We start from the raw sequence: 16,427 nt of genomic DNA, 5'->3' as shown, positions 1-16,427 counted from the left end.
AAATGACACTAGTACTATCCAAATCTGAGATACAGTCTAATGAAAGGGTTGCACAGATATTACAGTATCTTTCTCATTTATGAAGCATCCTTCTCTCCAAAATCCAAAACAGAACCAGCCTTAGTGTTCACTTTGTTGGCTTTTCAAGTCACTGGCTTTGATTCTGCTGGCTCAATATCAACATTTCCCTAAAAAGCTGTCGAATCTAAGCTTACTAAAAAAGGTACAGATTGCCTATCTCTTCTGGTATACAGCTTCACTGCTGTGGTTTTTCCAGTCTAGGTCTAGATGAACACAGTTGTTTAGTTCTCTGCCACATCAACTTCCTTTCCAATTATGGAAATATTTGGCATATTCCTGTGCCTTCTAAAATCATTATCTTGGTGAACCACCGCTTAGTTTCTTGTCTGTGTCTGATACAACTAAAAGCAGAAAAGTAGCCCTAGCATTTATAAGAAAGGGCTGTCTTGTACAGGAAGTCTTAAATGTATATACAGGTGCTGGTCATAAAATTAGAATATCATGAAAAAGTAGATTGATTTCAGTAATTCCATTTAAAAAGTGAAACTTGTATATTATATTCATACATTACATACAAACTCATATATTTCAGATGTTTATTTTGTTTAATTTTGATGATTACAAATGACAACAAATGAAAATCTCAAATTCATCATATCAGAAAATTAGAATATTACTGAAGACCAATAAAAACAAAGGATTTATAGAAATGTTGGCCAACTGAAAAGTATGAACATGAAAAGTATGAGCATGTACAGCACTCAGTATTTAGTTGGGCCTCCTTTGGCCTGTATTACTGCAGCAATGCGGCGTGGCATGGAGTCGATCAGTCTGTGGCACTGCTCAGGTGTTATGATAGCCCAGGTTGCTCTAATAGTGGCTTTTAGCTCTTCTGAATTGTTGGGTCTGGTGTATTGCATCTTCTTCTTCACAATACCCCATAGATTTTCTATGGGGTTAAGGTCAGGAGAGTTTGCTGGCCAATTAAGAACAGGGATACCATGGTCCTTCAACCAGGTACTGGTAGCTTTGGCACTGTGTGCAGGTGCCAAGTCCTGTTGGAAAATGAAATCTGCATCTCCAAAAAGTTGGTCAGCTGCAGGAAGCATGAAGTGCTCTAAAACTTCCTGGTATGTGGCTGCGTTGACCCTGGACCTCAGAAAACACAATGGACCAACACCAGCAGATGACATGGCACCCCAAACCATCACTGACTGTGGAAACTTTACACTGGACTTCAAGCAACGTGGATGAAGTGCCTCTCTTCTTTTCCTCCAGACTCTGGGACCTTGATTTCCAAAGGAAATGCAAAATTTACTTTCATCAGAGAACATGACTTTGGACCACTCACCAGCAGTCCAGTCCTGTTTCTCTTTAGCCCAGGCAAGACGCTTCTGACGCTGTCTGTGGTTCAAGAGTGGCTTGACACAAGGAATGCGACAGCAGAAACCCATGTCTTTCATACGTCTGTGTGTGGTGGTTCTTGAAGCACTCACTCCAGCTGCAGTCCACTCTTTGTGAATCTCCCCCACATTTTTGAAGGGGTTTTGTTTCACAATCCTCTCCAGGGTGCGGTTATCTCTCTTGCTTGTACACTTTTTTCGACCACATCTTTTCCTTCCCTTCGCCTCTCTATTAATGTGCTTGGACACTGAGCTCTGTGAACAGCCAGCCTCTTTAGCGATGACCTTTTGTGTCTTGCCCTCCTTGTGCAAGGTGTCGATGGTCGTCTTTTGGACAACTGTCAAGTCAGCAGTCTTCCCCATGATTGTGTAGCCTATAGAACTAGACTGAAAGACCATTTAAAGGCTTTTGCAGGTGGTTTGAGTTAATTAGCTGATTAGAGTGTGGCACCAGGGGCCATCAATTTTGAACCTTTTCACAATATTCTAATTTTCTGATATGATGAATTTGAGATTTTCATTTGTTGTCATTTGTAATCATCAAAATTAAACAAAATAAACATCTGAAATATATGAGTTTGTATGTAATGTATGAATATAATATACAAGTTTCACTTTTTAAATGGAATTACTGAAATCAATCTACTTTTTCATGATATTCTAATTTTATGACCAGCACCTGTAAATGAGGAGAGCACAGTCATCTGTGGTGATGCTGCCCTGGTTAGCCTCTCTGTCTCAAAATCTGATTTAGGTGGCACCCACCTGTTAGCGAATGAAGCAGAATTGTGTTGAACATATCAAAGAAGGCAGACTACATGATCCTCATGTTTTTCTCTAGATTACAGTGGGTCATTAAAACATGCCGATAATGTTTTTAACTTCACAGGGTTAAGAAAAAGGCAGGATGTTCCAATATCTGTTTGTGTGCCCACTCAGGTGAGCCAAAGGGGTATCTCTAGGACCTTCCTGATTGAGATCTCATTACAACAGATCCTTCATCATGGACTGATATGTGGACCTTCTATGTTATTAGAACAAGGCTTGTAGACTTAAGGCTGCAGGTCCTCTTTGAATCGCTCCAAATGCTGCTTTCCCTGAACTTTAGACATACAGGTAGAAGGTAAAATTTGTTGACCTAATAATATTAGGAGTAACTTTTGTCAGCATAGTCCAAATACTCTACATAATGTTTTCAATAGATTATTGTATAGAAATATCTTTTACCTCATAACAGATTTTTGGGAACTTAAAAGTTTTGTTTTCTCTTAAAATGATCTATTTGTTTATATTGTGGCACCCTGACCAGTTATCAGTCGACTCATTCAAATATTTTCATTCAGAATTATCAAACTTTTTTTCTTTTGCATATTTTTGTGAAAAACAAAAAAAAGTTGGACAGCAGCAGATTTAAAATATATAGAATAATACCTCTTAATGCTTTAATAACAAAAAGTTTGTATTTTAATTCAATATTGAAGTATAACACATGGTTCTTGTACCACTCTCCTGTCCTGACCTGTTGTAGTCTGGTATGCCAGCTGCTTTGCAGAAACTGCAGAGCTCCCCTAACCTCACATTTAGAGATCTACTCAAGCAGTCTCCTTTGACAAGCTACACAGATTCAAGCCCATCCAGTATCGTGTTTTTAACCAGCTTTCCCTCTGCCAGTGGTCACGTAAGCCTGCACCAACATGGCTATAAAAATGCTGTAGGGTGGACAGAAACTCACACCATCTCCTCCAAGTCCAATAAATGGACTACAGCACTTTTTGTTTTTGCTCTAATATTTACAGCCTATTTATTACATAGCATATTTTAATGATATCCGAAAACGACACATAAGAGATGCTGCCAAATGAAATTTCATTTTATCTTGTACAATGGCAATAAAGCTGCTACTTCTTTTAAACGTTCCTTTTTAAAAATAGTTTCCAGAACTTCTTTTAGTAAAACATCAGCACAACATCTTAGCAGGAATTGTTCTAATTGCTAAAAAAGGTGCCTTTTTTATTCTAGTATACATAATAAAAAACTTTAAAACAAGCTTTTATGAGTAATGTGTTTATTACAACAAAATATTCATCGTGTATAGCAGAAAAATACCTAAATCCCCTTTCTTTTCCAAATGTCAGAAAAAATGAAATTTTCAGAAGGTTGAAGTATGATGAGCAAAATAAAACATAAACTTGCCGAATAAATCTAACTTCTTTTTCTATAAAAAGGTTTTCTTCAAATGAACTTTGAACTCTTCCAGGTTATAGCAATACACTTAATGAAAAAAATAGGAGACACAGAACACTCAGAAGGGAATATAAACCATATAAAACTAAATGGATAAAATTTATCAAGAGCATCAATTTAAGCACAAATCTAACATTGCACTAACAAGACAACATGAACATAATGACAGTTAATGCATACAAATATAAAAAAGAACTATTATGTTTACCCGAAAATGTATCATGTACAAGTTATTAAAAATGAGTTTTTGAACTACAAAAGAACTTAAATTACAACATATATTTACATATTATTCATATCCTGCACCTTCACAATATTTTTACTCTTAAATCTACACCTCCAACACCTTCTGACAAATACATTCTGTGAAAATGTTTCTAAATCTGACCAAAGAGAGCTGCCAAAACTTTGTGATCAAATTACGGCAACATGCAGGGAACTACTCTTTTTTTCCTTTTCTTTTTTTATTTTACTATATAAATTACAAATAATACAAATATTTACATTGTCAAATTAAAATCTAAAGAAAAAATAAAATCTAAATTAGCGGTGGAAAGACCCCCCCCCAACATGTTTTGAAATATTTAAAATGAACCTTCCTGATCAAAACAGTGACAAAAACATGCTACATTAAAACAGGCTAATAAGTTCTGCCTTGGTAAATAAATATAAGAATAAATAAAATTAAATGATGGTAGTCATTGAATTTAGTTGGGTTGAGAATTATTTTGATAATTTTAAGAGCTTTAGAAATTTGAATATGTAGTATACCGTCTGCAATGGGAGGTTTAGCACACCTGCGGGTTTCAGAGTAAAATATTTATCAGGGATAAAACAGCTATAGACAACTATTAACTACTGAGTCTATATGAGCATTTTCCCTTTTAAAAGTCTTGCCTAATCGCATCAAATAAAAAAAATTTCCTATTGTTAATAACAAATATGTGGCAACAAAATAAATGACCACACCAAGAGTGCTTCCAGCACACTACAGTGATTCCACTTGAAGTCAAATGTGCCTCTGATAATATTTTGATGCAGATACCGGTAAGTAGAGTCTGGCAGAAACTTTGTGAAGAACAAGATATGTTGAAAGCAGAACACTAATGAAAACAGCTGAACAAAAGTACAAACTATATAGATAACCATCTCTTGTTTCTTCAGACCAAATCCAGAGGCCTCCTCTTTTATTTTTAATGTCATCAACTGCAACCTTACATCTCTTACAAGAGAAGTTTTCCGTTGCGGTGAATTTTTAGGATTTTTCCAAGTCTTTGTTTTGCAGTTGCAAGACCCTTCTTTGGCCGCTTACCTGGAGGAAAGTCCAAAAATAACCAGAACATTTAAAGAACAGAAACTGAAAAAGTGGAAAACAAAGCTCTGAATCTGGTTATTAAGATTTGTCCCTACCTTGACCGATTCCTGTTATCCCCTGGCTTGCTAAACCTGCAGGAGATAAACCAGCATGAGAGCTGCTGTTTTGAGGTGACATGGAAGGTCGTCGTGAAGAGAGGAATACACCGGGGGCCATGGCACCACTACCCCTTGGTCCTCCAGGGCCAAAAGGTCCTGGTCCAGCTGTGTATTCATGGTCCAACAGACTGGCAGAGAAATAATCCATCCTCCTGTCTGGGCTGTCATCTGCTGCAGACTCCGGAGCAGGTGTTGGGGAGGGTGGGCTGGTCTCAGCCTGCACAGGGGGAGGACTGACAACAGGAGCAGGAGGACGCTGCTTTTTGGTGTACTTCCTTTTAGCAGGTTTTTGCTGTTCCTGAATCATAACCAGAAAGAAACAACAATACCTTTTCCATTCCACCCAACAGCATGTTTGTCATAGAAACAGTGTTCTTTAATAACTCACTTGTTGTGCCAACTTTGCAGCAGCCGCTGCAAGCCCGGTTTCTACAGAGGCAACTCTAGCCCCTTCCCTGGCTGGTCGATCTTGTTTAGGAAGCGTGGGCATCACCCTTGCTGTCAGTGAAAGTGACCATTATACATTCGCCATCAGGAAGATTTGGAATAAATCTGACTAAAAAAGATGCATACCTTTAGGGCTCCACGGTGTGTCATCCCAATTTTTCTTCCTTTTCATCTTCGTCTTGCTGATGTGATCTTCTTCATCAGACTCCAAGGAAGGGTAAACTTAGATAGAATTGACAAATCTTAACTTGAGGTAGTGTTATACACTTCAATGTTATGTTCAGAATTCCTATGAGAAATAGAGGCTATATATTATGGTGCTCACCATAATCTGAGTCTTTAAAACAAGTTCCCAGTGTTTCTTGCTCATCTGGACTGTCTTCATCACTAATGTGACGGGCTGGCCTTTTAATTGTCCTTTTACCAGGCCGCTGAATCACCGCCTTTTTCTCAAGATTTGCAGACTTCTTGATTCCCCCCGTGACCCACACTGTTCTTCCACCCTTTTCCTTGACAACTGCTAATCCCTCTGTCAGGCCTCCAGACATTGATAAGGGAGAGGAAGAGGAGGATGAAGAGCATGAGGAAGGAGGGTTTGCCATGGAGAGCATACCCTGAATGGCATCTCGGGTGCTGGGAGAGGCTGGTGCTTCCTCACTAAATGGAAAGCAGAAAGATATTAATTACAGGAGCTGATCAATAATAATAATAAAAAAAAAAATCTTAAATTATACTCCTTAGTTGAATTTTTCTATACCATTTTTTTTTGTTTCAGTCAACTTTCTATCAGTATGCTTGGATAGAGCCAGCTGCTTAAGGAAAGACTTTAGGTGTCTGTCTGCCAGACAGATATCTCTCTGTGCCTTGTATAGCAACGACATTACTTTTTGGTATTAAACCCTCTTTCAATAATAGTCCAACATTAACATGGGAAGTCATTTTAGACAAAGAATATTCTATGAAAGCTATTCTGATATTTACATCTTCTAAAGGGCAGAACCTCAGGTATATCATATATTAAAATGCAAAATAAAAACAACTTTGTTTTTATTACAATTAATGTTTCTCCTTTGCATTTGTTAAAATGCAAAAATATATACTGTCCAAAGTAATTCTGTGAACATAAAAAAAATACACAACTATTAAAAGAAAAAGAAATAAAACATCAATGCCTAAGCCAACAAACCTGAGCGCAGCAGAATCTAAACCTGCCACTTGCTTGCTGGCTTTTAACAAGTCAAGGATTCCTCCTGCACCTCCTTTAACTCCATGAGCTGCCAAAGCCTCTTCATCAGTTGTGTAGTCTTCCTGAGGAAACATATGCAATCAGCCAAATGTTAGTCACGAAGAAGAGTTGAATAGTACCATCTTAACAGTTAAAATGAAATAATGTCAGGGTAAGCAAAAACTTGATCATTATTGAATAGGCATTCCCTTACGTGCACACCATACAAACATACATACATACACACGCACACACATTTTTATTTATTTATTTATATATATATATATATATATATATATATATATATATATATATATATATATATATATATATATATATAAGCTTAGTATTATGATTTATTCAAATTGTAACAAAGGTAAAATGAAAAAGTATCTTTAACAAAAGCTTAACAGCTGGAGCTTTTTCTTTTTTCATCTTTTAAATTTACATATCCTTGAAACATACTCCTTAATACAGTGTTGACAACTGAATTAACATGATCATCATACAAGTATGGGCCCAATAATAGTACTTTAATATGGTTTAAAGTCCTTTTAAGGATATAAAAGTGGAAATCACAAAATTACAAAAATTTTGTTGCCCCAATAATGGATGTCAAGAATTTAGTGACAGAATGAAATAAGGTTTTTCTGCTTTACCATTCACATTTGAGTACTTATTACAATACTGAGCTGTTTCTACATAAGGTTATGATATGAAAACCTATTGGTTTCTAACCAAAATGGATGTCCCTTTTAAAGGACAAAAAAACATAATAAAGTAAAAAAATTAAACATACTATATAAACATACTATAATAAAACTCACCTCTATATCAAAGTCTACCTCTCCTGGCTCCCTGATGCGATTAGGGTCAGAGCAAGGTTTAGCTCTGGGCAACTTCCTTGGTAGACCTGAATGAACAATACTGCACTGTTAGTTTACCTTGGAAACCACAAAACTGAACTTTGCCCTCTAGTGGTACTTTGCAATCAAAACTTGCCGCTTAGTTTCCTTTTCTTGTTCGGTCCGGTTGACTTGCGTCGAGGAGGAGGAGTCTCATCTATCTGCAGCTCATCCTCAGACTCCAGGTCAGAAACACTGGATCCCTCTGTGGCAAGGTGTTTGTAGCTTCCAGCACTTCCGGCACCATTACTGCTACCATCTTTCTTACTAAGTCAGTAAAGAAAAAACAAGCATAGTTTGAAAAGCAAAAAAAAAAGGACAAAAAACCCCAGGAAACTACCAATGAGCTTTATTATTTACCCTTGAATTTTTCCATTGGTCAAGACAAGTTTGAGCTTGTTTTTATTGATCTTCCCTTCAAACTCATCTAATGGCAGCTCCAGCTATAAACAGACATTGGAAACAGCAGCAAAACATTTATGAAATGTTAAATACACAATTACATTCTATAAAACAAATAAGTGAAAACTACATACCTTTGTCTTATGTTTCGACTTGCCAGGTTGAAATTTCTTGAGGGTATGTTTAGCGTGGATCTCAATGAGCTCAAGTTCTCCTACTTCTGCCTTAATGAGCCCTTTCTGGATTTTCTTTTTGGTTCCAGGGGGCCCAAACACCCCCAACACCTCCTTAGGCTTGGGTCCTTTCTTTTTTCCAGGGGGGCGACCAGAGTTCTGAGCGATGCTCAGCGGTGCTTTAGAGAGTGGAGCACCAGGAAACGGAGGTCCTGTGCGACCAATGTTTTGCTGAAATATATCCTAATGAAGAAAAAGTATAGTTTATAATAATAAAGCTTATAAAAAGATGTGTGAATGAATTTCTAAAAAATTAAATATCACCTCCACCAGACGGATCTCCTTTGCCAGGTCTTTTATTAATGTCTGAGTATTGATGGTCTCTGGTATCTCCATTTCATGCTCCGCTAAGGCCTGAAAGCAGGAAGTTACCATCATTCATCTTACACAACATTCAAAGACAAATTCAGATTAATTAAAATATTAACTAGGAGCAAATCTTTCCCAAAAATGTAGCTATATGGATAAAAGCAATTAAAATAATATGTGACAAAAAAGGACAGAAATGTTCAATGTTCATATACATTATTTTGTATTTTTGTTGTAATAGACTAGGGTGCAAGTAAATCTTTTGTTAATTGAAATTTTTTTTCTTTTTTTTTTTCTTGATCAATAATCAGATAGCAAAAGGTACATAAGAGGAGATCTTTTTTCAGAACTTGACCCAGGTGAAGCTAGAACTATGCCACTTGAGTTCTGGATAGAGAATATTTATAAACAGAGAATTTTTATTTATTTTTTTATCATTAATGAAAGATCTCTACATTTTTCTACAGTCCTGTCTCCTATATCAAAAGTTTTTTTCTTTTAATAAATGTTTAATAAAGGTTTAGAGTCTTTATACTGTGGTTAATAATTTTAATTTTTTTCATAATTATTTCAATATACGATAAATAATAATTAACTGTTTAAGTCCTGTCATAAAATAATAAGAATCAGGAATGGAAATTTATGAGGTAAATTATATCACTGATATATCCAGTGAAATTAGTTTTAATTGCTTTTTTGCAATAGTTAAGATAAAAATGTAACTCTACAATCGAATCATTGAGTTTTCACTGAAACAATTTTTGTTTTTAACAAGCTAATAAAAACCTGTTAACATAAAACCTTATACTTTAAAAACATAAAACCTGAAGGGAAATTCTACCTCTTTGCGGGTCCAGGTGCGGAAGGCATTGTTTAGGGCCTTAGCTCCATGAACAAGATAACTGGCAGGATGTCTGCGATTTTCTCTCAATCCTGTTGGAGGATAAACAACATTCAATGAATTAAATCACGCTATTGGTTATAGTTCACATAAAAATTCAACATAATTAGATATTTATTAATTGTTCTCACCTCTAAAGATATCAAGAAGATGTTTCCCCACATACCAACATACAGTCTCAAAGTTGGGGAATTTGAACAATTCAGCAGTGCTTAATCTCTTCTCTATTTCATACGCCCTAAAGTGAACCCAAAGCAAAAACTGGATATTAGTGTTTATTAGAATAACACACCTGTGTACATAGTCAACTGATATTGTTTCATGTCATATGCACTGGCACAAAAATAAAAAGAGATCAAGTTCTGATTGCTGGGAAATTGGCTGAGGCCACAGACTTTCCAAAGACTTGGTTGATGATTAAACTGATGGTAACAGGAAGTAAACAGGAATTTAGCAGGGAAAAAGGATAGAACAACTAGTGAATTTAACCTTGTCTCGGTTTAAAGCCCCTAAACACTGAATTGTTAAGGGCATTTTAAGACACACTGAAGCTTCTATCCATTTAACGTAAGCGTGGTTAGTAGGCTGCATTGTTTCCATTGAATTTAAAGAAACTGTAACAGGCCTATAACAAGAATGGTGTAGTTTGATTTAATAAAGGGAGTAAAATAAAAAGTCACGCATCTTTTAATGTGATGATTACTTTTTTGGAATATATTGTGCTAGCTCCTTTATTCAGAGTAATCAGAGGAGGAATGGGTGGATTTAGACAGAGCAAGACATGCAGCTAAGGTCCCACATACGGGATCCAAAATAGACATATGTATACTGGGCGCTTGCTCTTCCACTACTTCACATGCCAATCTGGATAGAAAGATTCTTTACAAAATATGTTTCCATCATAAGCTCTTTCAGTGCTTTAACAATAATACTAGAAAAAGATAAATACAGATACATAAACATATAGTGCACATAGCCTTAAGTCATCTAGCAGAATTATTGGCTTGCATTGAAAACTAATTTCCCTTTTTCTTGTGTCCTTACATCAATCAGGATAATCTACTGTTTTCCTTCAAAAGAAAGTCCAAATGATCTAGGATTTAAATACATATTTCATGAACTATAAAGTAATGATCTAAGTGTTTTTGTAACTTTAATTAAAAATTTGCAATAAAATTCTGCAATGAGGAGGAGTGCGATTAGAAAACTGACCGCAGCTGCATGTCAATGTTTAGACTGTGTAGAAAGTTTCCTCCAAAAGCAAGGCAGTCCACTGGAGTCAGCACAGCATGAATCCATCCTGTAAAACAGAAATCAATAATGTGAAAGCATTTAAACTGGGTCCACATTATGTCAAACACATTTGTAAAGGGGTTGTCCATTTATTTGTATGCATAGAAGACTAAAACAGTGAAGTGCATAGTAGTTAGAGAAATAAGTCCAGCTAATTAAAGAGTATTTCACAGCGCACAGAAATAAAAAAACAACCATTTCTGATGCATCAAAAATAAAAGTATCATTTAATACCTGTGGGTATGAACAGTGTGTTTCCTTGCTTGACAGAACACTTGTAACACATATCAACCTGATCCCCAAAGAACATCTCATTCTGGTTAGATGAGGAGCTCCAGCGCTCAAACAGCGCCAGGTTGGCTGGGGTTGGAGAAATCAGATAAAAGATTTTCTCGCCCTAAGAATAGAAAAACACGTTTTTAAAAATAGTGTTTATTTAATTATAATGACGAACAGAAGTTAAAACTTCCTAAACACAATATAAAAAAAAGTCTTCTCACCCTAAGGACATGGTACCATACAGAAGTTCCACCAAAGTCAATGTGAAAGTCTGTGTAGCTGTCCTTAACCCCCATTAGACAGTACTTCTGCACATTTGGTCGTTCAAAAACAGACTCTTCAGGCCAGAGATTTTCCACCCAGGAAAGTTTTCTCACAATCTTGGGAGTCTCCACCAAATTTGAGAGCCTATATCGAAATAAAAACATCACATAAAAAATCGCCAACCCAAACAGTCCTCTACAGGGAGACTTGTAATTTATTTTGGTTACCTAGTCTCAGAGAATTCCAGGCTGATCACATTGAGCACTTTGTCTCTATTAGGGCTGTTGTAATATTCAACAAAATCTCCCAGTCGCATCTTCAGATCACACTGACGAGCGACATCAATAACATCAATCTCTTTATCTGGACCTGCAATCAAACGCATTTTAGAAACTTTAGAGCAAAATGTTATAAGGAACACAACACAGGAACAAATAAATACTATTTCTCTAACCACCAATAAAATTTATTTATTTAAAACAATGTAACTATACTTTAACTGTCCATAAAAAAAGCAACCTAATAAAAGAAACAAAAACAGAACTAAAGATGAGAAATGACCTCTACAAAGTCCCACAACTGTAATAGACACTTTACTTGTCTAGATAGGAATAGGGAAGCTCATCCAGGAGCAGTGAATTGTGAAAAATCAATGTCTGGATACAATTATTTGGGTTTCCATAGACAGAATTTTTAACTAGTTCTGAAAGAATTAATCGGATTAATTGATTATTAATCGTCAACTAATTTCTTAGTCGAATAATTGTTAACTGAAGCCTTGAGACTCTAAAGCATGACTTTAGCTGACAGGGCAACCCATTTAGAGCAGTCATTATATCAAAATTGTAAAAAAAAAATATATAAACATTTTGCATTTAAGAAAACTTTTTTGATCTGTCAATATGCTCTATCCATAACGCCTTTCGTGGAAAAGTTTAAGTTTCACCTGGTTAAAGTCTTTTTAAAAAATTTTCTTTAGGGAACCTTTTGCTTTCCAATTATTTCTTGATTAATCAAAAAAGTAAAATAAATAAATAATAAAAATCAACAGATTAATTGATTAGCAAAATAATAGTTAGTTGCAGCCCTACATTTAACCTACCCATCTTCATGATTCGAATGATTTTCTGTGTAAAGTGCCTTAAGTTGAAATGTGCTGTGAATTAGGGCTATATAAATAAATTAAATTGAATAGTGTCTTCTGTCGTAAGAAACCAAATATATTAGGAACATCTTAAAGTCAATTTTAGGGAGCAATAAGAAAAACAAATCAAAGATCTGTATGATTAGGGATCTCACATTCTCATATTATTTTATTTTTAAAGCAGAACTAATAATTAAACACCTAAATTATTTATAGCAGCAAAACTAGAGAAATAAAGGTGCTATAACAAAGCCCCTCTTTTTAAACATGAAGGAAACGAGAGAGGGTAGAAAACTAGAGCCGTGATAAAATAAGCCTAATAAACTGTAATTCAGGGTTAAGCAAACTTTTTTTTGTCTCATTTGAATCTTTACATTTAGCTTCAGATGAGCCAAAAAAGTTTTGCTCAACCAATATTTTATTTAGGAATGCAGTGCAACTACACAGAGACATCTAAATAGAGAAATGTACCAATGTAGTGCTCCACATCAGTGACGCTGAACGAGGATGGAGGAAAGGTCATTCCTAAGCCATCCCGCCTCAACACCATGACAGGAACACTGAAAGAATGCTCCTCCAGAAAGTCAACCGTCAGCTGAGCCCCAGATGGCTTCAGCAATATTTCGTCAGCACTGCACACACAAAAAAGCACAAGAAAATGTGATGTTTCAAAATTTAAACACACATTGCTACTCCATAAATGATTGACTGAATAAATTAATAAACCAAAAGATTATCAGAAAAGTGTCATACTTAGGGAATGTTCTGCTACGAAGCTCCCTGACAAACTGTGGACTCCCTGTTTTTACAGGCTTACTGGGGTCCCTTCCTGTACCTGTATTTCCATCTGTCTGCTTATTGCTTCCACGCCGTTTGCGCACTGAAAAAAAAAAATTACATGATTATTCAGGAAAATAATAACAGAACCTCAAAGTTGAATGTCAATAATCAAATCAGGGCTGATATTAGATTGTCAGGGTAATCAAGTGATAACATCCCAGGTTAACGTTAGTAATTACACAAATTTAGAACAAAAAAATCTAACACGATCCAATCTTTTTAATTCTAAACAGAGAAGAAATATTTCAGTTGTTACTAAAATTATGTAAAACATGCTTTTTTTCAAAATCAACGCTATTCTGATGTAGCTGCAAAAAAATTAAACAAAAAAAGAAAACATCCACAAAATTTAGTAGGCTTTTAAGAGTGCTCATTGTGCAGACTATTATTGCTCTGCAGTTTTGTTAAACCAAATTTTAGGGTATTTGCCACTGTTCGGATACAGCATGCTATAGCTTGCTAAATGTAATTTTCATTAAATGTTGACTTGATAAATCTTTAATCTACTCCCTAGCACACAAGTGTTTAAGACCTTAACTATTTAAAAAAAGCTAATTTGTCTTTCTTGTAACAGTGTGTCTGGGTTACATACAAAGTCTATGATGGAAGCACGTCAAGTATTCCTGCAGTGCATTTTGACTGTTTGATATGGTTTATTTTCAGCTTTCAACTATTGAAGCAGGTGAAACAAGTCTGAAGCAACATATGCCAGAGTTGTAATATTCAAACTTCTGCAGCTCAGTACGTTTAACATGAAAACTTATTTTAAACACTGATATACCTTAGTACTAGTAAGCAGCCAACATCAACAAAGTAAAAGGGATATTTCAGCACCTTGGTAGGAAAATGGTTAATTACCAAGTTCACAAAAACTGCTTTCTAGACTCTGAGACCCCTAATTGACTTTTACATTTTTCATTTAGGCCGAGCGTACACTGTGCACGCAGCTGCTGCTCACACTATACGACTAATCGCAGGGTTTAGTCGTACAGTGTCAGCTCAAAGCTCAACATTTATGTTTGGCCCGACGCTCTCATGGGATCGACCTGCTCACACTGTACGACTTAAAAGCATGTCGGACTCAGCTCCGCAGTGAGACGGAGCTGCTCTGACTCGTCTATCCAGAAGCCAAACAAGTAGAAGGGGAATATTAACCTCACTACAGTGAAACGTGCTGCCCTGGCAATTTGGTGATGAAAGCCCTGAAAAGAAAAGGCAAGGAAGTATTTGGAAAAAAGACATGGCTGAGCAAACGTGGCTACTACGGTCCGTCAATTTTACAGACAGAACTGCATTTCACTCATTGCATCCCTGCCATGCTGCTGTGTTTACATCTGAGACGAAGAATAAAAAGAAGAATCCTTGTTTGCGCACTGACCAATTTGCCCACGATGGTCGGGAGAAAATCAAAGATGTTTGATTTTCCGACCTCACGATTCCTGATCGGGAGGTGGTCGTGAGAGGCTGATCGCCATTCGTAACCCCCTGTACACTACACGACTCACAACGCACGATCAGGCTGAAAGTCGGCCTGATCGAAAGATTCTCGCTCGATTGGAAAATCGCCCTGAAAACACAGTGTATGCCGGGCTTTACCTACCAAAAGTAAGTAAAACAGAAACTTACTGACGGAGGGGCCATGGGTGACCTGACAGTTGGGGCAGTGATACTGGTCAATCTCAGCTGCCTTGTCCTCTTCAACGCCAACACAGCTGGATAGAAAATGGGTCCATTAAACAAATGGTAGAGACAGATGAATGGCTATTTTTTTAGACAGCTGTCAGTAAATATGAGGCATTACACAACTGGAACTTAAGGTATAATTTTAAACAACAAAAATCTTACCTTCCATGAAACCAGTCTTGACAGATGTCACATTCAATCATGAAGCGTGTCACATCATAGGGTAGGCGACACAAACAATACACTGGCACTGATGCCATATTTAGTATCTGTTTGGTACGTGCAAAAAGGCAATTATTGCACAAATTGAATAATTATAAATAGATAAAACAGTAAAAGCTACTGGATTATGTGATGGTTACAAAGAGAGTCCAAATTTGTCACTTGATTTCCAGATCTCCGTTTCTGACAGTCATTTTAAGCCGGGGGAAAAAACCCTCAAAACCTGTTAAAACAAAAGGAAAAAAGGAGAGAGAAGTGTCAGTAGCCGCTAATCGAGGTTTAGAAAATAAAACACAGAAATTGTGCATGCTAGTCAATTGAACGGTTAAATCAGAAAATCCTGATACGAAATAATAAACATTAATAAACTATCTGAACAACGAAACATGTTCACATTCAATCGCATAGCACAGAGTCATGGATATCTTGCACGCAAAACTATTTTACAAAGTATAATTTTAAACAATAGATTAAGTTTAATTTATGCCGCCTGTAGGGTTTAATGTAAGACAGTTTGCTTGTGGAAAGAGATTGCAATATTAACAAATAACCTAACTTGCTGGCATTGAGGGTAGCTAACTGTTTGTAAACACAGTGCAGAGTAACGTGTGCTAATGCTAACGCTAGTCCCATTAGAAAACGGTATTGCAACAGTAAGAGTAAAAAAATAAAACATAGAGATGTTTAAATTAGCTTTTATTTATAAACACACGTTTTATTTAGCTAAAACGACTATTAAGTTTGCGCTACCCAAACCTTGTCGGCTGGTTTTGCACCCGCTAGGCGTTCGCGACTCACCAGACAGCAGTTCTGCGGCAGGACCTGGCACCGGAAAGCGGCCAAAATCTCTATGCAACTCCGGGGCCCGTTGCGGCCTTATTATGCAACGTCAGTTATTTATACTTTTCTGCGATGCATTTTTGTTCAATTGCTAAACAAGGCGTAAATATATAAATTGGGCCCAGATGTTAGCTCTGGAGCAAAAAATTTTAAAGCTGAAGTGAACTAAATCATAAAAATAACAAAAAAAAAAGACAGCGTCTTTAACTGCCTCAACGCCATTTCAAAGCGGATAACGTCAAACCGTTTGGCGTTGTTGTCAGCAGGTGTTGGGACAATAAAGTTTTAAAAATTCAAAT

The 16,427-nt window shown here is 36.3% G+C and overlaps 1 protein-coding gene across 1 annotated transcript; it reads right to left on the bottom strand.

Annotated features, from left to right (window-relative positions):
• Positions 1-3,472: 3,472 nt before the first annotated feature.
• phf8 (PHD finger protein 8) lies at positions 3,473-16,381 on the bottom strand. The gene is made up of 22 exons (XM_038283054.1): positions 16,087-16,381; positions 15,229-15,511; positions 15,010-15,095; positions 13,297-13,423; positions 13,015-13,175; positions 11,627-11,768; positions 11,357-11,543; positions 11,091-11,253; positions 10,776-10,863; positions 9,695-9,801; positions 9,504-9,595; positions 8,618-8,707; positions 8,255-8,536; positions 8,079-8,161; positions 7,816-7,985; positions 7,641-7,726; positions 6,775-6,896; positions 5,914-6,245; positions 5,715-5,810; positions 5,530-5,639; positions 5,079-5,439; positions 3,473-4,980 (listed from the first exon to the last, which is right to left on the bottom strand). The coding sequence occupies exons 2-22, from the start codon at positions 15,324-15,326 to the stop codon at positions 4,892-4,894; spliced, it is 3,072 nt and encodes a 1,023-aa protein (XP_038138982.1). The 5' UTR covers positions 15,327-15,511; positions 16,087-16,381; the 3' UTR covers positions 3,473-4,891.
• Between the last annotated feature and the right edge of the window lie 46 nt (positions 16,382-16,427).

This window comes from Cyprinodon tularosa, unplaced genomic scaffold, assembly GCF_016077235.1.
Source record: "Cyprinodon tularosa strain WSP-4 unplaced genomic scaffold, ASM1607723v1 ctg19, whole genome shotgun sequence".
Lineage (NCBI taxonomy): Eukaryota > Metazoa > Chordata > Actinopteri > Cyprinodontiformes > Cyprinodontidae > Cyprinodon > Cyprinodon tularosa.
This window is presented reverse-complemented; position numbering and strand designations above follow the sequence as displayed.